The 24,969-nt window shown below is 44.5% G+C and overlaps 1 protein-coding gene across 10 annotated transcripts in view; it reads left to right on the top strand.

Moving 5' to 3' along the window:
• Window positions 1-23,286, top strand: part of PALLD (palladin, cytoskeletal associated protein) — a 341,957-nt gene extending 318,671 nt beyond the window's left edge. For 9 of the 10 annotated variants that reach the window (XM_021073310.2, XM_021073309.2, XM_084994711.1 and 6 more), the window contains 7 exons: window positions 1,770-1,919; window positions 11,280-11,374; window positions 12,855-12,987; window positions 18,416-18,623; window positions 19,532-19,697; window positions 20,064-20,197; window positions 21,288-23,286. In XM_021073310.2, coding sequence (XP_020928969.1) covers window positions 1,770-1,919; window positions 11,280-11,374; window positions 12,855-12,987; window positions 18,416-18,623; window positions 19,532-19,697; window positions 20,064-20,197; window positions 21,288-21,460 — 1,059 coding nt within the window. In that variant the 3' untranslated portion in view covers window positions 21,461-23,286. Of the gene's footprint in view, window positions 1-1,769; window positions 1,920-11,279; window positions 11,375-12,854; window positions 12,988-18,415; window positions 18,624-19,531; window positions 19,698-20,063; window positions 20,198-20,351; window positions 20,397-21,287 lie in introns of all 10 variants that reach the window. The other variant, XM_021073311.2, reaches the window with a different exon arrangement.
• Window positions 23,287-24,969: the final 1,683 nt, after the last annotated feature.

Raw genomic sequence — 24,969 nt, 5'->3', positions numbered from 1 at the left:
GGTAAAATTTTGGAACTGTCTCTTAATTCTCTCTTGAAAGTTGTTTTCCACATATAAAAGAGGTGAAAACTATGATTAAAGGAAAGAAAGAGTTCTAAAGAGCTGGTAGAGTGGCAAGAATGCAAAAGGGAGAAATTAAATCTAATCATAGCTTCTTTGTTCCATCAGAAGTAAGCCACCCACTGAGGGTGTAATAATTACGTAGCATCACACTTTGTATAACTTAACTTATAGGACTTGGAGGTATTAGTTTATTTGATGATGGCTTTTTAGGTTGTGAAGTTTGAAAATATAGTTCCTATACACATGGAGCTAATTGAAAACTAAGCATAGGAAAAGTTACAATGGTCAGATCCTGATCATTTGTGCATTTATTTTGTGCTGTTTCTGGCCTTTTCCTAACTTAGAGATGAAAGTTTTAAAAAAGATTTTTCAGATTCAGAGGCTTTGACAGGCAGGGGGATTTGAAGGCCGGCTGTGGTCTCAACTTGCATATGGACTTATATGCAGGAAGAAGTTTATTTTAAAACTGCAGGCTCTGAAGTGAATTTCTTCTGTTGGGAACCAGTTAGGAATGCTTTGGGTTGCAGGGAGCAAAACTACTATGGCTTACATAGGGGAATTTATTTCCCTCCTGATGGTGAGTGTAGAGGGGCCGATTCAGCATCCCAGATGTGTTAGGCTGCTGGCTCTGTGACCCATCACCATGGCCCAGCTTCAACTGTGTGGCTCATGACCAAGTCAGAAATAGCGACCAGACCCTGAGAGGCCCACACACCTGGGATCTTGTTTAAGGGTGAGGGAGGGAAGGAGCACCCATAGAAGAAGGGACTGACCGTTTAGAAATTTTTTATTTAGTCAAGTTTTATTTTTACTTTATTTTTCACATTCAGTTTTCTATCATCCTAAGTTAAAATCTTTGAAAATTACTATACGTCTAAATACTACTTGTTTTCTCTAAAATAGTGGGGAGAGCTGACAAACTGTAACCTTCCATCTTGTGCTCCTCAGCCCAAAATTAAAGCAGTAACACCCCCCACCCCCACCTTCACCTCTTCCCCCTCCTCACACTCTGTTCTGTTTGATACAGTTCAGAGGAATGGTTGGAGTTTGGGTCTGGTTTTGTCATCTAAAATGACCTTTTTATCTTTATAGTACAAGTAATAAATTTTCATTCAGGAAATTTGAAAATAGAGGCAAAAAAAGTTGTTCCCATTGTGACTCAGTGGTAACGAACCCGACTAGTATCCACGAGGAGGCAGGTTTGATCCCAGTGGGTTAAGGATCTGACATTGCCGTGAGTTGCAGTGTAGGTCACAGACGTGGCTCAGATTAGCATTGCTGTGGTCCGTGGTGTAGGCCAGTGGCTTCAGCTCTGATTCTCCCCATAGCCTGGGAACTTCCATATGCCACAAGTGTGGCCCTAAGAAGACAGACACACACCAAAAAGAGAAAGAAAGAAAGAAAATAGAAGGAAAAACAGAACTGTGTGTGGTACCAGCTCAGGAATCATCACCATCCTCCTCCATATAAATAATCGGTGAATGCAAATGCCTACTTATATACAACTTGTTAAAAATGAAAAGAGGGTAATGTGATTTCTGAAACTAAAAGAGAATTAAACTTGTTTGTTACCTACCTTTTCACTCAGAAATCAAGGTGCTGCTCAGGTGTCCTGTCTCACCTTTTATACCAAGAGCTCAGAGCAGCCCCTGAAATGAGCAGATCAGCCCTCATCTCCATCTCCATCCCTCTCTATCTTCCCCCAGATCTACTGGTTTAAAGATGGAAAGCAGGTCTCTCCCAGGAACGATCACTACATCATCCAGAGCGACCCCGATGGGACCTGCTCTCTGCACATGGCGGCCTCCACCTTGGATGACGACGGGAACTACACCATCATGGCCTCGAACCCTCAGGTAGGGAAGCATGGGGACGGCCTCAGGCCTGTGCTCAGGGCTTGCAGGCGTTTCCTGTTCAGTTAAAGGGGGTTATGCTTTTTCCTTTTAATTACTTAATGAATTTTATTACATTTATAGGTGTACAATGGGATCATGCTTTTTTGACTTGAAATTGTTTTCCCAAATTCCCCATCCAGCTTGGTTTCCCAAGATAGAAACATTATTTCTTTCATGAATATTTATGTATGCCATTAGATTGTTTGTCCGTGTGAATAATTCCAGTGCAGATGTGCTCTGTAAAAATTGAAATATGTATACACCTCTCATGTGGGCGATAGGGCTGCAGTGCTGGTGAGGATAAGGTTCCAAGACAGAAGATAAGCCATTAAACAAATGCATAATCAGTATAATTTCAGATAGGGTTAAGTCTTAAGGAAAAGGGAGAGTGAGGGGTATGTGTAAGCTGTGATAGAAAAACTAAAAAAAATAAATAAAATATTTAAGGAGTTCCTGTTGTGACGTAGAGGGTTAAGAACCCAACATAGTGTCTGTGAGGATTCGGGTTTGATCCTTGACCTTGCTCAGTGGGTTAAGAATCCAGCATTGTAGCAAGATATGGTGTGAGTTGCAGGTGTGGCTTGGATTCTGCGTTGCTGTGGCTGTGGGGTAGGCTGGCAGCTCCCATTTGACTCCTGACCTGGGAACTTCATATGCCACAGGTGTGGCCCTAAAAAAAAAAAAAAAAAAAAAACCTTAAAAAATAATAAAAGTAAAATAAAATATTTAAAAGAAGTAGACACACAATTCAGTGGAATTTAAGTAATGTGTAAGTGTAGGCAAATTATAATTTCAATAGAACATGTACAAAGCATTCATGATTTTTTTGTTTGTGTCTATCCAAACATTTTCTCTTGTATTTGCCCTTAGATTTAGGGTCCAAAAAAAAAAAAAAAAAAATCAGTTGACTACTTAGAATTAAATAGGTGACTACTGGTTATCATGTTCCCATTTCAATTCTGCAAATTCCTTTTTGTGGAGTACCTTGTGTATTTTAGGCACTGAGGGGGGTAGAGAGGACACAAAAATGTGTAAGAAGTGATTTTGTACCTTAGAAGCTCAGTATTTGATTTCTACGACATCTGCAGACATTATGTAAATAATACACTTCTTTAAAAAAGAAAGCAAAAATTAGCAGTTTTATTACCAAGATTGCCCAGAAGTCATCTTTTTAAGAAATCTCTCATCTATCTCTTTCATTCCATATGTCATTATTTCTTTTGAAGTATATGTTGTGTTAGAAAATAATATAATTGTAGCTGTGCTTACAAAATTCTAAAAGTTTGTACAATGTTTACCCTGTCCTAAGAATACATTGTCATGTAGAGACATATTCCTGCAGTGATATTAAGATTAGACTGAAACTGAAATCAACCACAGGTAAAATCATGTTGTGATCCAGGACAGCAGATTTTTCACTGGCAATGAACAGTTTCTACATTAATGATCGATCCTTCTTGAGGGTCTGATTTTTCAGTCAGTGAATACATGACCATCACATTGAAAAGTAGTCAAGGAGTTCCCATCATGGCTCAGTGGATAACAAACCCAACTAGCATCCATGAAGATGAGGGTTCGATCCCTGGCCTCACTCTGTGGAGTTAAGGATCCGGCATTGCCATAAGCCATGGTGTAGGTCTCGCAGACCTGGCTTGGATCCTGCATTGCTGTGGCTCTGGTGTAGGCCAGTGGCTCCAGCTCTGCTTGGACCTCTAGCCTGGGAACCTCCATCCATATGCCGTGGGTGTGGCCCTAAAAAAAACAAAAGAGTAGTCAAAATCACAAGCTTTACTAACAAATTACATTTTAATTCTTATTTGTGTTCATGTCTGGTATATTTGATGGAACAAAGTGGAAATTTTTTTTTGTTTCCATTTTTTAAAGTTTTATTGAAGTATACTTGACTTACAACGTGATAATTTCTGCTATACAGCGAAGTGATTCAGTTATGCATATACACATATCTTTTCTTTTTCCGATTCTTTTCCCATATAAGTTATTGTGGAATATTGGGTAGAGTTGTTCCCTGTGCTGTACAGCAAGTCCCTGTTGACCATCCATTCCATATACTATAGTGTGTACATGCTGCTGTATACAAACCCCCAATCTGTCCCTAGCCATCCCGCCTTCCTCCTCTGGTAACTATAAGTTTGGTTTCGAAGTCTTTGAGTTTGTATCTGTTGTGTAAATAAGTTCATTTGCATCATTTTTTATATTCTACATTTAAGTGATGTCCTATGCTGTTTGTCTTTCTCTAACTTACTTCACTTAGTATAATAATCTCTAGGTCCATCCATGTTGCTACAAATTGCAATATTTTGTTCTTTTTTAATGACTAATATTCCATTGTATATATGTACCACATCTTCTTTATCCATTCCTCTTTTGATGGACATTTAGATTGTTCCCATGCCTTGACTACTACTGTAAATAGTACTGCAGCGAACATCGGGGTGCATCTATCTTTTCAAATTGTGGTTTTCTCTATATATATGCCCAGGAGTGGTATTGGCGGATCTTATGGTAGTTCTATATTTAGTTTCTTGAGAATCCTCCTTGCTGTTCTCCATAGTGGTTGTACCAACTTACATTCCCACCAACAGTGCAGGAGGGTTCCCTTTTCTCCACACCCTCTCCAACATTTATTGTGTGTAGTTGTTTAATGATGGCCACTCTGGTGGGTGTGAGTTGGTACCTTGTTGTAGTTTTGATTTGCATTTCTCTAATAATTAGTGATGTTGAGCATCATTTCATGTCCTTCTTAGCCATGTGTCTGTCTTTTTTGGAGAAATGTCTATTTAGCACTTTTGCCTAGTTTTTAATTATATATATATAAACCTGTATGAGATGTTTGTATATTTTGAAGATAAATCCCTTGTCAATGGCTTCGTTCGTCTGTCTTTATTGCATTTTCAGTATGTTTCCTAGACTGTTACTAACAAATGTCAGTTTTTAGTTTTCTGCCTCTTAAAGAAACAGTGGAGAACTTGAACAAAGTCCAGAAATTTTCTTCTTTTGGGTCGTTTATTCCTCTCGTGCCCAAGAAAGGCTAGGGTAGGTTATGGAGCTAGAATTCCTTGTGTCCTGTACAAGCTCACCAGTGCTGGGACCCTGCTGTGCATTTCAAGGCATTTTTCCTAGTGAATATTTTAAACTATCGTTGGAACACGCAACTTAATAGAACAAAAGAATGTAAACATAAAGCTACACTTTTGAGTCTCTTCCAGTCTTCTTCAGGTGAAGGATTTTTTCATAAGGAGGGGGGACCTGTGCTCGGGGCAGGTGGCCCCCAGGGTGGTGGTCCTGGCTTTTAATTAAACCCTTGACAAACCAGAAGGAGGGCCAACGATGCCCCATGGAAACCCAGAAAGGAGGAAGGGACACAACCAAAAGGCAGAAATGACACAACAAAGCCAGAGTTGTGACAGTAGCAATGATTCAGAAAAGTGCAGGGTGCAGTTCAGGGGCGAGGAGCGTGGGCCTGGCCTCAGGCAGGTCTGAGTTGGGTTCTGGCTGCGTGGCCTTTAGCAAGTCCTTAACCTCTGTGCCTGCTCCCTTGCTGTGAAATGAGAATAATAACCAGGATTTAAATGATGCATGTAGGAGTTCCCATCCTGGTGCAGTGGTTAATGAATCCAACTAGGAACCATGAGGTTGCAGGTTCGATCCCTGGCCTTGCTCAGTGGGTTAAGGATCCGGCGTTGCCATGAGCTGTGGTGTGGGTCACAGACGCGGCTCAGATCCTGCATTGCTGTGGCTCTGGCGTAGGCCGGTGGCTACAGCTTGGATTAGACCCCTAGCCTGGGAACCTCCATATGCCGCTGGAGGGGCTCAAGAAAAGGCAAAAAGACTAAAAATAAAAAATATATATATATAAAAAAATAAATGATGCGTGTAAAGTGCTCAGTTTACCTGGCACATAGCATGCTTTCAGTAAGTGCAAATTATTTTCACTGATTTCTTTCGCTTTCTTTTCTTTCTTTCTATTGAAGTGTAATTTTACAATGTTGTGTTAGTTCCAGGTGTACAGCAAAATGATTCAGTTATACATATACATATATTCATTCTTTTTCAGATTCTTTCCCCTTATAGGTTATTGCAAGATATTGAGCAGAGTTCCCTGTGCTGTACAGCAGGTGCTTGTTGGTTGTCTATTTTATATATAGTAGTATGTATATGTTAATCCCAGACTCCTAATTTATCCCTCTCTCCCATGTTTCACCTTTGATAACCATTAGTTTGATTTTTAAATCTGTGAGTCTGTTTTGTTAAGTTCATTTGTATAATTTTTTAATATTCCACATGTAAGTGATAATCATATGATAGGTCTTTCTGACTTACTTCACTTAGTATGATAATCTCTAGGTCCATCTGTGTTGGTGCAGACAACATCATTTTGTTCTTTTTTATTATGGCTGAGCAGTATTTCACTGTATTATGTACCACATCTTAATCCATTCATCTGTCAGTAGACACATAGGTTGCTTCCATGTCTTGGCTGCTGACAAGCATAAATAGTGCTGTGTGACAGAGTGACATTTAAACCCCATAAGCAGGAGTTCCCGTCGTGGCGCAGTGGTTAACGAATCCGACTAGGAACCATGAGGTTGGGGGTTCGATCCCTGCCCTTGCTCAGTGGGTTAACGATCCGGCGTTGCCGTGAGCTGTGGTGTAGGTTGCAGACACGGCTCGGATCCCGCGTTGCTGTGGCTCTGGCGTAGGCCGGTGGCTACAGCTCCAATTCAACCCCTAGCCTGGGAACCTCCATATGCTGCGGGAGCGGCCCAAGAAATAGCAACAATAACAACAACAACAACAACAAAAAAAAAAAGACAAAAGACAAAAAAAAAAAAAAAAAAAAAAAGCTTTAAACCCCATAAGCAGCAGCAGCCCATTTCTCCACCCAATTCTTTTTTTTTTTTTTTTTTTTTTTTTTTGTCTTTTTGCCATTTCTTGGGCTGCTCCCGCGGCATATGGACGTTCCCAGGCTAGGGGTCAAATCGGAGCTGTAGCCATCGGCCTACGCCAGAACCACAGCAATGTGGATCCGAGCTGCATCTGCAACCTACACCACAGCTCATGGCAACACTGGATCTTTAACCCACTGAGCAAGGCCAGGGATCGAACCTGCAACCTCATGGTTCCTAGTCGGATTCATTAACCACTGAGCCACGACAGGAACTCCTCTACCCAATTCTTGGTGTGGGTTATCACTTGTTGCTATAAGAAGTCAGTAAGAGAAACATTTAACACTTCATAATCTCAACTTTATTAACAGCTGTTGTTGTATATAAAAGGATTTTGCCATTCTTATAATTTGTGAATTAAAGCATGATTTAAAAGAAGCATGACCTAAGTAGACATTGAAGAAATTCTCAGAGGTAAAAAGCTAAGTTTTTCAAGAGATGTTTATCCCAAAAGCGAAACATCAGCTGGTGCTGATCCCCAGCTTCCTTGATGTTCTTTGGTACCTTAATTTGTTCCCACATCATACAAGGATTTGGGTTTGAGAGGGAGATGAGTACACCTCTTTTCCCTGGTACACTGGCCTCCACGATGTGCGGTGCCCGCAGCAGAGGGGGAAAGGCTGACAAGAAAGGAATCGGTAATGAGAGGCAGATGGCACACTCTCCCGAGCAGGGGACGTCATTACCGATTTCGGCCAAGAGAAGGGGCGAGAAGCAGGGGAGGGGGAGATCCTGATGGCCAGCAGATGACTTTATAGGATACTCTTCCCCTGGGGCTAGCCTTTGGGGAATAAGAAACACATTGGATAATGTTGGTTGTCCTGTTTCCTCTTGGGATAGAACACAGCACTGGGCGAGTGCTGCCCCGGGGGTCACCCCGAGAGACAAGCAGTCACACAGCTTGGTGGAGTAACAAGGAGTTGTGCACGTTGCACCAAATCTGTGCCAAAGTGAGGGCCACAGTCGCCGCCTCTTCCAGCCTCTAATCCCATCTTTTAAGACACAGCCCAATCTAAATGTGCGTGTTTGGCCTTGTTTTGCTGCATTGCTAGGTTACCGTCTTGCACTGGGGTTTTGGACCGGCTGCTGTGCTCAGCTGGATGCTGGATGCTTCCTGGAATTGCATTGTGTACCAGAGGCAGGCCTTCCTGAGAGAGCTGAGAGTTAGGGTTTAAAAATGGGGAGATGGAGGTAAATAATCACCACGTAAATAATCAGCCTCGCCTGAGGCACTGGGTGTAACAGAACCACTTTAAGGATTCAATTTTAGGACTTTGTACTGTGGTTTTAAACGCTGTGGGCTGGCTGGGAACAGAAAAGCAGCAAGCAGCTGAGTTAAATTTAAAAGGCCGGTTAATGGTGTGTTTGCTTCAGCTTTGTAAGGTTTCCTGGCTTTTTCCAAGCTTCACTGACGTTCGCTTCCATGATTCCTTCATACGGTGATAATAAAGCAAGAAGAAATGGGACCGTTGAAGTGAACAGTGAGCGTCAAGGTGCCCCAGAGCCGGATTGACTATGGCCCCTAGGTTCTCGATTTAAATTGCTGAATGCTTATTTTGGATGCTCTTCCTCAGAAAACGTTCAGACCTAAAAATCTGAACTTAGAGTTGTGCATATTGGAGGCATCTTTTCAAAAATGCTTCACTGAATTCTGGATTTAAAATGTCAAAATTATACACATGTTAGTTTAGATGCTTTCTAAATATTCCTGTTCACTTACTGGTTAGGAATATATTTGGGCAATAATAGTATATCATCAGATGAGCAACTATCCCTTCTGAATTCTAGGCCTTCCCCCTTTCTGTTTAGAAGTGAAGGATAGTGCAGGAATAAAAAGGTGACGAGTGATATATACTCCTTTTTTTTAAGTTTGGGATGTTCAGGAACTAGCCTGTGGTGGTATTTGTCCATATGGTTCTAAGCAGTAGCACTGAGAGCCCTAAAGTCATGGTAGAAACATGCCATCTATGCAGAGCTGCCTGCCAGCCTGTTCACCCTGTTTAGAGAGGGAGAGAAGGCAGGGTATGTCCCCAGCAGGGGCGGTGGTTGGGGTTCAGTGGGACACTCCTGCTGGACCTCAGGCATGGCCGTCACGTAACAGACATGAGGGATGTGCCTGTGTGTGGTGTCCTGCGCAGTGTGGGGCAAAAAGGCAGATCTGCTCATCGCACACCCCACCCACCTCCTGTTAAGAGAGCCTTGCTTTTCCTCTGGAGTAAATTACATCCTGATACCAAAAAGAGGAAGAAAACTCCATTACGTGTGAAAAAAATTGCATCAAGAAAACAGTTCGTATCCATCTGGTTGTTGTTACAATGACATCTGTATCCAGTGCTGTAATAACGTAATCCCCTGAGCATTTATTATGTGCCAGACACAGGACCAAGCACTTTTAGCCCATTTAGTCACCCTGAGAGCCCCTCCCCCAGGTGATCAGGAGGGTCCTGTTTGACGAATGAGGACCCTCCCTTGGGAGTCTGTTACCTGCCCTCGGTCATTCCACTGGCAGGGCCAGAACCAAGGGCAGAGGGGATGCCAGTCATAAGAGCTCTCTGAAGGAATCAAACAAGGTAAGAGCAAACTGCAGGCAAAATATGTCTACTTGAAAATTACACTGGAGGAGTTCCCGTCGTGGCGCAGTGGTTAACGAATCTGACTAGGAACCATGAGGTTGCGGGTTCAGTCCCTGCCCTTGCTCAGCGGGTTAACGATCGGTTGTTGCCGTGAACTGTGGTGTAGGTTGTAGACGCGGCTCAGATCCTGCATTGCTGTGGCTCTGGCGTAGGCCGGCGGCTATAGCTCCAATTAGACCCCTAGCCTGGGAACCTCCATATGCTGCGGGAGTGGCCCAAGAAAAGGCAAAAAGACAAAAAAAAAAAAAAAAGAAAAGAAAATTACGATGGAGTCAGCCATGGGGCTGGGCACCTAAAAATCACCTGTGCCCACCTGGTGTCAGACCCATAGCAACACAGTACCAGCAGCACCAGTGTGGCATTGGGTACATTTGATATTTCCAAGAGCATTGTAGCTTATATCTTTTAATCTCAGCAGCATCTTTGTGAGGTATGATGCTGCAGCTTTGACCAAAGGAAAAACAAGGCTTGAGCAAATCAAGAAGTTCCCGTTGTGGCTCAGTGGGCTAAGAACCTGACTAGTATCCATAATGATGCAGGTTCAATCCCTGGCCTCACTCAGTGGGTTAAGGGTCTGGTGTTACAGTGAGCTGCAGAGTAAATCACAGACACAGCTACTGCTTCATTCAACCCCTAGCCTGGGAACTTCCATATGCTTCAGGTGCAGCCCTAAAAAGAAAAGAAAAAAAAAAACCCTCATTCCAGGTTGTTTTTTTTTTTTTTTTTTAAGCAGCCAAGATCTGCTTCCCCAAATTCAGGGTTAAAGGTTGAACTTAACTTAGACCTTATTCTAACTACATAATGATTCATTTTAACCTCCTTTGTGGATCCTCTGGACTTTATACCACGAAGGAAAAATCTACCCAAATTATGTAAATCTATTTTAATCTCTCCCAATTAAAATTATTTGCTGAACGAGCAAAGCAAATAGTAAGGAAAGCAACTTTTATGGTAACTTTATATATGGTGTATAATCTGTAGAAATACTGACTCACTCTTTTACACCAGAAACTACTGTAACATTGTTAAGTCAACTATACTTCAGACGAGGCTGGGTGTGTTTGGCGGGGTGGCTGTAAGCCAGTCCAGCTTTACTTCAAGTAAAAAATTTTTAAAAGAGAGGAAATACACAATTTTTCACTAGATAGGCCCTTGTCATAGGACGTCATGTTTCAGGCATTTAACTGCTTCTGGATTTTAAATATCAAATATGCTCATTGTGTGGGAACAAGCTACCTCGTGGTCATCAGGCGCCTTGTCACACTTCATACGGAAGCTCATTTTTTTATCTGGCAGCTCTTAATGCAGAGGTTTGGAAGGGATACCAGTGACCTTTAATCAATATATGACTAGAAAGAAACCAAAAATCACCTGGTCTGGGTTCAGAGTTAGCTTCAAGCAGTAGATACCTGACCAAGACAGTGGAATTGGCATGGGACATACTGCCCCCTGCTGGGCTTCACACCAAGTTCAGCGTTAGGAAGACCTGGGCAGGTTAGTTATTTGTCAAGGGCTGTGGTTTTACATCCGTCCAGGATAAAGCAGCAGCACTTATTGAAGGGCTCAGAGGAGGCCCTCGTCACCATCACCTGCATTCGCTGAGGGTTGGCCCAGGGAGGTGCTGCCAAAGGGGCTCTTGGGTCAGCTACAGAGTGGCCCCTGAGGGACAGGGGCCATGGAGGGACCTGGGCTTGGCTCATCCTCCTCTCCTCTGCCCACAGGGCCGCAGCAGCTGCACGGGACGGCTGATGGTGCAGGCGGTGAACCAGAGGGGCCGCAGCCCCCGCTCGCCCGCAGGCCACCCTCACGGCAGAAGGTACGTGCACGCAGGGTCACTGTTGTCTTATTGGTACCATGTGTCCCTGTCTGTCAGGGTTCAGGAAAGACCCCAGGAGAGCTCAGACCTGGAGGGCAGAGCAGGACGCTCTGTGAGCCTGTGGATCCTTTGCAACTTGGGGCGTGAGGGGTCTGGAGTATGGCATGGTATTGGGGGGATCTGGAAACACTGGCTGAGTGCCACACCCTGGGATCCATGAGGAATGTGTGGAGCCATGTCACTGCAGATGCGCTGGCCTAGCACCCAGCCACACCTCTCTAAGCAACTGCCTGCGGACTGAGCACCCGGTTTCCTGAGCTCATCTGATGGTCAAGGGCTCAACTGCCTGCTGCTTTTGTTCAGCTGTTTGCTTTAGACGGTGATCTCATGGTCAGACCTGTGTTGGGGATGCTGTTGGGCCTGAGTCCACTGAGACTGGGGGCTGGGGTGTTAGTGCTCAGTGATGCACTTGGCTTCAGAAGCATCGGGTAGATGTCCGCAGCACCTGTCTCCATGGCTGTGAGCTAGGCCACAGCAGGTCCCTATGCCTGCATCTTCTCCCACTTTTCTCAGGGTCACTGTGTCCTGGGAGAGTGCTGTGCTTGTAAATCAGATCTGCACTGAAGTAGCATGAACCCTGTGGAAAGGATGACCATTTATTAGCCTTTCATGCTAATCTTTCATTTGCTTTGCTCCTGTGGTCTCTAGTTAAGTGTTTTTAAACTTACTTTTTTATTATGCAATCACTGCAGAATTTGTGTGCAGCATCTCCCACTGTTTTCTTCAATCTTCCCTGCAGTCATTAAATCATTTGGCTCTTAAAGGTGCCTCTGGCCACACACTCTGAAGCGAGAGAGAGGCACAGAATCTGGGAGGTTTGCAGTTTAATTTTAAAGCAAAATATACTGTGCTTACGCATATAAATAATGGATGCAGAAAAAAAAAATCCTGCCTAAAAATGTGATTTGTTCTCCTGGTTAATATAAAAAGGAATTTTTATTAGAAGGATGTTAATTTTTTACAGAATGTAAGAACTTTTAATTTCCTACATATTTACAATCACAGTGGAGAGTTACAATCATTTCTGATGAGAAATTGGTGGTAATAAATGAGCAACAGCTGCTGCTACTTCTCATCCAGCTTTAAAAATATTTATTTAGGAAAGAGATAGGTTACTATAAGTACTCCATTTTCCCCATTTCCCCTTTCATGATTTATAAGGAGAAATGTTTAAGATCTGCAAGTAGCAGACTAGTAAATTCATAATAAACTTACAAATGAAACAAGATTTTGCTTCACCTACTTTTTTTATGGTGTAAACCTGGGGATTAGCAATCAGGGAAGGAGCTTATATTATTACGGCATGTATTCTAAAAAACAGGTGACCTAGAACCTAGACATACCTACCTATCTGTGTGTCGTCCTGCCTCTCCTCACACTCTACACCTTCCCACCTGTTGATTTCCTGTCTTGTCCAAAGGCCTCGTTCCAGATCCAGGGACAGTGCGGATGAAAGTGAACCCATTCAAGAGCGATTCTTCAGACCTCACTTCCTGCAGGCGCCTGGGGACTTGACTGTCCAGGAGGGAAAACTCTGCCGGATGGACTGCAAGGTCAGAGTCTATTGATGCTGCACCTCTGATGCCTCCTTTCTGCTATTTCCCTTTAGGTCCTTTTGGGGAGGTTATGTACAGTTACATCTTAAGCATGATTTCCAGCAGAAGAGGGGGAAAAAAAAATGAGTGGCACGTACTGCATGCTTATATATAGTCCAAGTTATTCTTTGCCTCTCCTTTTAAATTTTTATTTTTGTTTATTTTTTTTCCTTTTAAATTTTTATCAGGTGTATTTTTACCTAGAACCCCAGAAAGTCACTGGCAGGTTTTGTCCCTGTAAGTCTTCCTTTTTGTTGACATAATAACTGCGGTGGATCTGTCCTATGGCCTGATCTTAATTAGTGGATATTTATTCTGTTTTCATACAAGCTTTGCGTCCACATCTGCTCGCTAAGTCCTCCTCTTTCCTGTTTCTAAGAGCCGTCAACGCAGCACTTTCCTTCATCTGCTTTACAACACGGCTTCCTAATCCTGTCCTGGAGTGAGCGGGTCTGAAACCACATGATACAGCCGCCATGAGCTTCCCAAAGGACCTCGAGGCCAAAAATGTGTAGGAACCACTGCTCTGAAATGTTTTTGATTGTTTCATGTTTTTGCCCCATTATTTATTGATCTTAATTTGATTTTTTTTACTGTATAATTCTTCATCTTACATTTTTTATTTTTTAAATTTTTCATTTTAGTTGATTTACAATGTTCTGTCAGTTTCTGCTGTACAGCAAAGTAACCCAGGTATACATATATATACCTCTTTTTTTTTCTCATATTCTATCATGTTCTATCACAAGTGATTGGCTATAATTCCCTGTGCTGTACAGCAGGGCCACATTGCTCATCCATTCTAAATAGTTTGCATCCACTAACCCCAAACTCCCAGTCCATCCCACTCCCTCCCCCTTGGCAACCACAGGTTTGTTCCCTATGAATGTGAGTCTGTTTCTTTTCAGTAGATAAGTCCATCTGTGCCATATTTTAGATTCCACATATAAGTGATATCATATGGTATGTCTTTCTCTTCCTGACTTATGTCACTTACTATGAGAATCTCTAGTTGCATGCATATTGCTGCAAATGGCATTATTTTGTTCTTTTTTTATGGCTAAGTAGTATTCCATTGTGTATATGTATCAGATCTTTTTAATCCATTCATCTGTACGTGGACATTTATGTTGTTTCTATGTCTTGGCTATTGTGAATAGTGCTGCAGTGAACATTGTATCTTTTTCAGTGAAAGCTTTGTTTGGATATATGCCAGGGAAAGGGATTGCTGAATCATATGGTAGTTCTATATTTAGTTTTCCAAGGAACTTCCATACTGTTTTCCATAGTGGTTGTACCAATTTACTTTCCCGCCAACAGTGTAGGAGGGTTCCCTTTTCTCCACACCCTCTCCAGTATTTGCTATTTGTAGAGTTATTAATGATGGCCATTCTGACTGGTATGAGGTAGTACCTCATTGTAGTTTTGATTTGCATTCCTCTCATAATTAGTGATGTTGAGCATTTTCTCATGTGCCTCTTGGCCATCTGTATGTCTTTGGAGAAATGTCTATTTAGGTGTACTGCCCATTTTTCAACTGGATTGTTTGGGGTTTTTTGTTGTTATATATTTTGGAGATTAAGCCCTTGTCCAATACATCAATCATTTGCAGCTATTTTCTCCCATGGGTTGTCTTTTTTTTTTTTAATGGTTTCCTTTGCGTGCAAAAGCTTGTAAGGTCCCATTGGTTTATTTTTGTTTTTATTTCTATTGCCCTGGGAGACTGACCTAAGAAAATATTTGTACGGTTGATGTCAGAGAATGTTTTGCCTGTGTTCTCTTCTAGGAGTTTTATGGTATCTTATCTTATGTTTAAGTGTTTAAGCCATTTTGAGTTAATTTTTGTGCATGGTGTGAGGGTATGTTCTAGTTTCATTGGTGTACATCCAGCTATCCAGTTTTCCCAGCACCACTTGCTGAAGAGGCTGGTTTTTTTTCCCCATTTTATGTTCTTGCCACCTTTGTCAAAGATTGACCATAGGTGTCTGGGTTTATTTCTGGATTTTCTATTCTTCCATTGATCTGTGTGTCTGTTTTGGTACCAGTACCACACTGTCCTGATTACTGTAGCTTTGTAATATTGTCTGAAGTCTGGGAGAGTTATGCCTCCTGCTTAGTTTTTTCCCCCTCAGGATTGCTTTGGAAATTCTGGGTCATTTATGGTTCCATATAAATTTTTGAATTGTTTTGTTCTAGTTCTGTGAAAAATGTCGTGGGTAATTTGATAGGGATTGCACTGAATCTGTAGATTGCTTTGGGTAGTATGGCCATTGTAATGATGTTAATTCTTCCAGTCCAGGAGCATGGAGTATCTTTCCATTTCTTTGAATCCTATTTAATTTCCTTGATTAATGTTTTATAGTTCTCAGAGTAGAATTCCTTCACCTCATTGGTTAAGCTTATTCCTAGGTTTTTAATTTTTAAGGTGCAATTTTAAAAAGGTACTTTTATATTCCTTTTCTAATATTTCATCGTTAGTATACAGAAATGCAACCAATTTCTGAATGTTAATCCTGTATCTTGCTACTTTGCTGAATCCATTGATCAGTTCCAATAGTTTTTGTGTGGAGTCCTTGGGTTTTCTATATAGAGTATCATGTCATCTGCATATAGTGACAATTTTACCCCTTTTTGGATACCTTTTATTTCTTTTGTTTGTCAGATTGCTGTGGCTAGGACTTCCTATACTATGTTTAATGAAAGTGGTGAGAGTGGGCATCCTTGTCTTGCTCCAGCTTTTAGCAGGAAGGCTTTCAGCTTTCCTTCATTGAGTGTTATGTTGGCTGTGGGTTTGTCATAAATGGCTTTTATTATGTTAAGGTATGTTCCCTCTATACCTACTTTAGTAAGCGTTTTTGTCATGAATGGATGTTGGATTTTGTCAAATGCTTTTTCTGCATCTATTCAGATGATCATGTGGTTTTTGACTTTTCTTTTGTTAATACGGTATATGACATTGGTTGATTCGCTTGTTAATGTGGTATATGACATTGGTTGATTCGCATATGTTAAACCATCCTTTTGAACTTGGGATGAATCCCACTTGGTTGTGGTGTATGATCTTTTTTATATGTTGTTGGATTTGGTTGTGGTGTATGATCTTTTTTATATGTTGTTGGATTTGGTTGGCTAAAATTTTGTTGAGAATTTTTGTGCCTATAGTCATCAAAGATATTGGCCTATAATTTTCTTTTTTGATAGTGTCTTTGTCTGGTTTGAGCCATTAGAGTATGCTGGCTTCAAAGAATGTTATTGACCTTAATTTTAAATTGTAGTTCTGAAATGCAATTTTTTTTTAAATTATTTGGGCTCCCTCTGCTGGTTCTCCCTGGGATTGCAGAACCCAGATGAAGCACTCAGGATTAATAAACATGGGCTTGCAGGAAGGTATAAAAGGATAAATGAATTAACAAAGATCCTTTATCTCTCAGCATAATTCTTTTTACAGTATAAGTATGCTGATTGAGTTTCAGCATGTATATATTTATAATGTGTGTATTTATTTTGGGTCTGTAACTAAGAAATCATACAGATCATCTGTAAAATGACATTTGAGTCAACGGGAAATTTTATTTAAATGGATTGTTGGATGATATAAATGAATTATTGATTTAATTATGTGTAAAAAGGGAACTGTGATTATGTATGGAAATCTATTTTTTAGAATGATACTTTATTATGTAAAGTCTGGGATCTATTTTAAAATTTAAAATTACAAAACAGAGTGAATGGAGATGGTGGCTATATAGAGATAGATTCACCATAATATTGGCTCTGCTTATGATCATATTTAAACAGAAATCATTGCACTTTGTTTTACCACAAGTGACACAACTCTCTTGAAATGCCTGCCTTTAAAAGAATATTGGAAACAAAAAGTAATCTGTTGACTTCATAACTGTTATGATCAGGCCTCGGTAAAGTGGGGAAAATCTTGTCACATGGACAGATGGAATGCTACCCAGTTTAGGGAAAAAAAAATTATCAGTATCTATAGGCTTTTAGAGAAAAAAAAAATCATGAAAATAAGTCAGTCCCTAAGGCAGCAACTAGGTTCTCCACATAAAGCAGCCCTGATTATCTCTGGTGTGCTTCTGGACACTGACTGCCCTGGACGGTCCTAAGTCTGCTGTTCTCCCTCCTCCTGTTTCCATGGCAGCAAGGAGCATCCACCTGCTAACTTAGGATCTGCTTACAGAGACCCTCAGTTCCTGAGCTGAGGCTCTCTTAGCAGGACTTGGAAAGCATAGTAGGACCGGCCTCTCCCTCTGCCTGACCAGGCAGAGCCCTGTCCGCTGACCCCATGACTGCAGCTCAGGTGGCCAGAGGGTGCATGGGGCATCCCCCTCCTACACACATGTCCAGGATCCACCTGTTGAAGGGGACAGGCATGCAGCCTGGGCAAGAGCGCCTAACCCCTTCCTCAGACTGGTGGCGGCACCGGGAGTGGCAGAGGGTGGATCGGGGAGCAGAGCGCCTGGCCTCTTTGTACTAGTGATTTAAGCTGACTAAATTGTTTCCCTTAAACTCTCCTGGCCTTTGCTGTTGTTTGAGGGAGGCACCCTCCGGGCCATATAAATGAACATCATGCAGCAGGAATGGGATTTAGTTCTCTGGCTGATTTTGGCAGAGCTGCTTCTTCCAAAGAATGGGTTTACAGTCCCACTGCATCTGTTTGGCTGTAATTTCCCTCTGGCGTGTCTGGGATAGAGCAAAGAGGCCTTCCTTAACTGGCTTTTCTTCCCCCTCAGAATCCAGGGCTCAAATACAGAGAGCTGACAGATGGCAGCCACTCCACCTTCATGACACAGTATGCTTTTAGCGGTTAAACGTGCTCCTGCCGCATCTCCGGTCTGCATAACTGTCATGGTCTGGAGATTTGAGATGTTTCCATAGAGATGCTGACTAATTGAGAGAGGTTTCTGGGTAATCTTGCATCACTCCTGATACTTAGTCTCAAGGACCGTAAAGTAGTAGCAACCCCATGTGTTAATGGGCACAGTTACTAATGTGTCCACAGCCGTGACAGCTTGGACAGGGGACTTACCACGCATGGGTCTTACTGTTACAGTTGGACATCTTTTTCTCCAAAGGGCTCAGAGCCCTGGGATGACAGCACCCTGTAACCTTCATGGCACTGGTGAACAGGGATGGTGAGAAATGAGTTTAATGCCCACTTGGCTTTTTCTGGGTTGCCCTGTAAGAAATGTTCAGAAGTGGAGCTTTCTGTGCTAAGACACTAGCTAGAGGCTAAACAATGAAGAGAAACGTGAACTGATGCCAGGAGCCCAGGCATTGGGCCGGGGGTTTGTGCCAGTGTCCAGCCGTTCACAACCTGGCTGTGTTTGCACACTCAGGAACTCACACACCCTTCCTTTCCGGGTAGGTCAGTGGGCTGCCGACCCCAGATCTCAGCTGGCAGTTGGATGGAAAGCCCATCCGCCCGGACAGTGCCCACAAGATGCTGGTGCGTGAGAACGGGGTGCACTCGCTGATCATTGAGCCCGTCTCGGCCCGGGACGCTGGCATCTACACCTGCGTGGCCACCAACCGGGCAGGACAGAACTCCTTCAGCCTGGAGCTTGTGGTTGCAGGTAGGCCCCCAAGTCCTCTCACCAGGGGACTCAGGTAACCCATGGGGAAGGTACCTACACCAACTGGAAAAGGAGACCCCACTGTTAGCCGAGCCAGTTAGGACCTGGCGAGTCAGAAACGCTGCTTTATTTTCAGCATCGCCGAGGTGATTTCTCTGCCCTTCCCCATCAGCTTGGCTGACAGAAAAGGGTTTGTTGCACAGTTTTTCTGGGTGATTCCCACCTCATAGGCCCCCACGGTTACATGCAGAGGGCAACAGCAGCCCAGGCTCCAGGAACCAAGTCACTTATGCACAAAGTTCCACGCTGTACCTAGTTTTAAAGTAGAGGGCGGTGGTTCACAGTTCACAACTGAAACTTTGTGATCTGCCCCCAATGTCGAAGACAAATTAAACTCAGATTTGCTTTTGACTTAATTATACATATAACAATACCTTTAGAAAATTAGCCTAACAGAATAAGTTTGTTTTTACCCTTTGTTAATACAGAAAATGTATTTTTAGAGAGGTTGATAGGATCGTTAGGAGTTGAGTGTGGGGAGACAGTGTTATCTGTTCTAATTTGAAAAAAACTAACGTTTACTTCTTACCACGACTTTCAGAGGCTCCAGCTGGTCCTCACAGCATCTGGGTTAGGAATTAGATGAAGGGCTTTCCCAGGGTCCCTGCAGTGAGCTGAGGGCCAGGCTCCACTGTGGAGCCACCAAGTTCCTTGAAGAAGCGACAGCGCAGGGAGGGTACAGGTGGGAGGCCCTGGCCACTCCCTGGCTGGTTGCTCTAGGGAAGCACCCGGCCGTGTTCACAAAAGAGGACGCGCATCCTGCCACCCGAAGTAACTGTGGTGTCAGGAAAGCTCTAGAAGCACTGGGTCCTCCATCCGTCACAGGTCATGGTCTCTTGTTTCCACAGCTAAGGAGGCACACAAGCCCCCCGTGTTTCTGGAGAAGCTGCAGAACACGGGTGTGGCCGACGGATACCCGGTGCGCCTGGAGTGCCGGGTGGCGGGGGCACCGCCACCACAGATCTTCTGGAAGAAAGAAAACGAATCGCTCACTCACAGCACCGACCGAGTGAGGTAAGAGCTCTCTGGTGCCGCTGGGATCAGGCGCGGGGCCTGGGGCACTTAGTGCCAGCCTCCTGGGCAGCGTCCCCCATATGCGCCTGCGCTTGGAGAAGGCCCCGCCCCTTCCCGAAGCCACGGGCGTTTGAGGGTTGGGCTCTCCCGTGGATGGAAAGGTAGAGCCCGCCCAGGGGTTTGGGAGGGCAGACCAACACCCCCCCGCAAGAAGGACTCAGATTCCTTCCACACCCGCCCCAGTGTTGGTGGCAGCTTCTCTAGAATAAATAGGTCTTCTGCCCACTGCCCGCCCAACATCCCCTGACCTCACAGTGGCCGTGCCGCGTGTCCAGAGCCGGTCCTGAGCCCCACCCTCTCACACAGCATGCACCAGGACAGCCACGGCTACGTGTGTCTGCTCATCCAGGGAGCCAGCAAGGACGACGCCGGCTGGTACACCGTGTCGGCCAAGAACGAGGCGGGGATCGTGTCCTGCACAGCCCGGCTGGACGTGTACAGTGAGTGCCGCTCTCTCTGCCCTGCACCCCGCTTCTTCTCGTTATGAAAATTAGGCGTCAGCACCACAAGTCATGTTACTTTGACTTGATCTTATAAACAACCATCGTTTCATTTGCCAGAAATTTCACCTGCTCTTTCTCTTTCTGTTTATAGTTTCTCAGCATTAACAGTGACCCTCGCCAGGAGGACAGTGCCCAAGTATCATTCAGAACTTTGCATTTTTAGCAAAACGTGCATGTGGATTTCTCTTACTGCGGCTCCTCTGCTGTGGCTTTCTTACCCCAGCACCCTTAGGAGTTAACACTAGGCCAAGGCCTAACCACCTACTTTTCAGATTTTGTTACTGTGCTGTGCAAATGACGGCCTTTTAACATTTCTTCCTAAGTTCCCATCCTGTGACAGTGTCTGAATTCACAGTAGACGTGTGAAAGCGATCCTAGATGCGTACTGCCCGTGGCTTAGTGCTTTTTGTTAACACATGTGAAGCAGTCAGCAGTAGGTCTGTAGTGTTTTTGTCCATGTATTTGTGTACATGCTCCTAGATTTAAAGAGAATCATTCCCCTTGACATTAACACATTAGCCCAATAACAGTGTGTGATGGAGCTAGTGACTAGGAGACCACTAGGAAAATGCAGAACTGATTTCCAACATAAGAACGAACTTGGTGAGGTTCTTTAAGAAATGAGTGGCCTCGGCCTTCCCTAGGGCCCAGTTCCTTTCACCCCATCGGTGTTAGGACATCGGTCCAGAACACCTGGCCACTGTGATGCTGTGGCATTTAAACATTCTGGCTTTGACTGTTTTTAAAGAGGCGGGAAGGGAGAATTAGGAAGCTTCTTGACCATTTCAAAGGGTTACCTTGCTGCAGGGAGTGCTAATTGTGAAATGCAGCTAAACTGCACATCTTTTTATACACCAGCTGCTGGTCCCACTGTCCTGAATAGATGTTAGACCCATAGGGTACAATTGTTACATTTTAGGACGCCTGCCATGTACCTGTTCAGTCCTGGGGGACTGGTGCATGGCAGCTGCTGTAACATCCTGATTCAGGTCACCTTAACCGAATGATGTCCCCTTGTGTCTTGCAGCCCAGTGGCAGCAGCCACCGCCAAGTACGAAGCCGAAGCGGGTGCGGCCCTCGGCCAGCCGCTACGCCGCGCTCTCGGACCAGGGCCTGGACATCAGAGCCGCCTTCCAGCCCGAAGCCAGCCCATCCCACCTGACGCTGAGCCCGGGCCTGGTGGAGAGTGAGGACCTGTAACCCCGTTTCTCACCAGAGCCGAGACACTGCACCAGCCGTGGCCTTGACCAGCGTTCTCCTCCGTCCTATTACAGGAAAGGCAGAAACGCACCTTTGACTCTTAAGACATAAAACAACACCCGAATCCCACTTTTCTTCCCGGTAAACCAATCAAAGAGGTGGCGCAGGCGGCACAGAGGCAGCGCACTCTTGCACAGAGAACTCACACTGAGCAGCCAGGTGTAAACTTTGGGGATTGCTGTGATTACAGGGTCTGAGATGCCAGAGTGCTGAAGGAACACAGGTCACCACAGCTGCCTGGTCACAAGTGCCTTCACCACTCGCGCAGGTGCTGCCGGCAGAGCGGGTGCTCCCACGTGGGATGGGAGGCGGGGAGGGCGCCACCCAGAATTCCAAGCAGACGCCTCATCTTTACAAATCATTGTCTACTAAGTCGGACGGAAGCACCCACCTGCCTTCAAGTTTTATTCACGTCGAGAGTTTTCTAACAAGGTTAACATCTTAGTTCCTAACCTTTTTTTCTTTGTGTGTAGTAGTTGCTTTTTCTGTTACCTTGGTAGGAAGCTTACTGACAAACCATATTCTAGTACAAATACACCTAAAAAGTACTCTGTACAGAGCAGAACTAAATCACAGTCCATTCCACAAAGCGCATCCAAACCACCCAAGTGACCAAGGTGAGTAGCGTGCAGAGGAAAGGGGTTTGGAAGGAGCAGAGAGGAGGGGAGGGAAATGCGACCGGCACTGAGACTGTGCTCGCTGAGATGAAAGCAGGACAGCAGGAGGTGGTAAAGGCCAGGCTTTTCTTCGGTTTTCTTCAAAACTCATCAAAGCACAGGTGAGCCGCCACTGCCGGTCCCTAATCAGGGAACCAAGGGTCAGCCAGGAAGAAGCTTGTGCTCCGGACGCTGCAGTGTCTGAGCTGGGGCTGTCGCTGGAGGTTTTAGGTGCGAAGCGCAAGTTGAACATAAGGCTGAGCTGTGAGGTTGTCACGGATCAGAAACAGCGGGTGGGCTCTGATCTGCTTGGGGCAAATGTAGACTTAGGGAGACAGAAGTAGGTTGGCGTCAAGGTACAGGGGGAAAGCTGGTTCACTTCCCTGCTGCCATGAGACCTTTGCCTTAAGGTGCTGGGTTCCAAGGACTTGGTGCAGGCATCTCGGCCAAGACTGCTTTTCGATGCCTGTGGTTCTTTGTCAGCCACATGGAGTGGATTCTGACCAGACTTGAGGGTTTTTAAGTCGGAACCAAGAAACTTAAAAAGGGGAAAAAGCAATTTGGCCTGCTATTCTAAAACATGAGTCTTTAATGGTACTTTGCTACGAAGCGAACACACTGTATTCCTTACGCAAAACACATAATCTTCCATTATTTATAATGAAAATGTTGAACTCTCTTAGCTCAGTTACTCAGTTCGATACGTAGTATTTTTAATGCTTTTGTATCTGTGTGCCACCCTGTGTATTCTATATGACTACTTGTATGAGCACCAACCAACCATGCCTTAGCTGACAGGCTTGAGCTCCGGTGCCCCAGGCTCCACAGGGGCCCAGGTTCTCCGACCACACCTGCGTGCATTGCTTCCGTGAGGTTTTGGACACGTGCCAACTCTTTCCTGAACCTTTCTCTATTGTAGAATTTATCTTACTTGCCAAATTTTTCTGAATGTGACTTTTTGCTAATTTGCTGGTTTTGGGATTAAGTAGCATCATTTTGCCACCTTTCATGTTATATTTATAAAAAAAAGTATTATCTTACTACTTTGGATTGTTGTGCTGGTGTAATGTGGATTTAACATCAATAAATATTTAACAGAATAGTGGCAAATTTGTGAAGCAGCGTATTCAGTCATTTTTGTTTTCTATTGCTGCTGTAATAAATTGGTACAGACTAAAACCACTGTGCCCACTGGTGTGTTCTCACCTGTGCACAGGTGCCCAGGAAAGAGCTCAGCTCCTCATAGCTGCCAGATGAGGTCTCAGTAGGAGCCGAGTGCCCCTCCTGGCCACCTGCACCCCTTGCCACTTTGTCCCCTCCATTGTCAAAACCAGCAATGAGATCTCCCTCAATGGGGTCTCTGAGAAGGGGACAGAGCCTTCTCAGGCTTTGACTGGTCAAGAAGAACCTCATCCCTTTTAGGGGATGTCCTGCTTCGGGATCAGCACAGTCCCTTCCATGCGTACCCTAGGTCTGCATGTAGTGGAGATGTGTGCACCCCAGGAGATGGGGTTGTCGAGACCTGTCTCAAGTCTCCACCTGCCACATCAGTTTATTGTGTGTGTGCAGTAACTGGTTCCTGTGATCTCCACAAGAAAGTGTCCTGTGATCACAAACCATATCCCTTCTTTTAGGAGTTAGGTGTACAGGGTTCTGACTCAACATGTCAATGTGAGATCTTGGACACAGCTCAGCTCAAAGTCCTACAAATGCACCAAATCCTCAACTACATACAGAAGGATTTCCTCTGAAAGTAACCCAGCAACTAGTTGTGTGACTTGTACTTGACTGGTAAATGAGAAAAAACCCACATTGAAATGGGTAGGAGGGGTGAGCGACAGCCTCATCATTAACCCCACTGCCCAACATGGCGACCCACAGTCAGGACGGACACACAACTCCAAACTTCTCCCTGTTGAGTGGAGGGTGTGAACCCCACATTGGGACCCCAACTTTTAAGACCTGCCTCTGAGACCAGCCCCCAAAATATGTAGCTTGAAAGCCATTGGGCTTCCATCCATGAGACACACAGTGTAGGGCACTGAGAAGTAGATTTGAAGGGCTTGTCCACCCTGAGCCCCACACAGAGGCAGCTGACTGGACACTCTCAGGCTTTCTGTGAAAGATTTATTTACTCACATTAGAATCTTCTGTTCAGCCAGAGGCACAGATACCTAGCTTAATGTGCACTAGGATCTCCAGGATCCTCCAAGGGCAGGTGCTGTCTTCACACTCTCCCTCTTCCTCACTCTCAATTGCCAGTGTCTCCCAAAAGTCTATGAACTGGTCTGGGGCCCAGGATTTGCACCTGCTGCCCAAGGGACATTCCTTGATGGTCTGGCTTTGGTGGCCACTGGAGCTTATGTGTGCAAGTCCTGTAACACTGTAATGGACAAACAGTTCTTAACCTGATACCCCCAAGGGCACAGCACAGAGAAAGTAGATGGAATAGCCCCAGTCTTCTGAGAAAGAAGGTGAGTGTCTTCACAGCTGTGGCCTTAGGGGCAGGCTTCCAGTTAAACACACATCCAGGGGGCTGACTACAGGGTCCTCCAGAGGGAGGCTGGCAGGCAGCATCATGGAGCGCTCCCTCTGCCCAGGTCAGTGGTGTCTCTAAGGAGCTGGGCACATGCTGGCAGCCAGTTGTATGGCTGCCAGTCACAGGACACATCCCTTGATAGCCTTGCCCTGGTGGTCAACAAGCCTATATTCACAGGCTCAATAGAACAGGTGCAAACAGGTCTTAAATAGCTAAACCCAGGGTTCAGTGCAGGGGCTAGCAGACAGAAATGT

Source organism: Sus scrofa, chromosome 14, assembly GCF_054392235.1.
Source record: "Sus scrofa isolate SSC_HxYL_T2T_F1_AM1 chromosome 14, Sscrofa_HxYL_maternal_Yorkshire_Landrace_v2.0, whole genome shotgun sequence".
In the NCBI taxonomy this organism is placed as follows: Eukaryota; Metazoa; Chordata; class Mammalia; order Artiodactyla; family Suidae; genus Sus; species Sus scrofa.
This window is presented reverse-complemented; position numbering and strand designations above follow the sequence as displayed.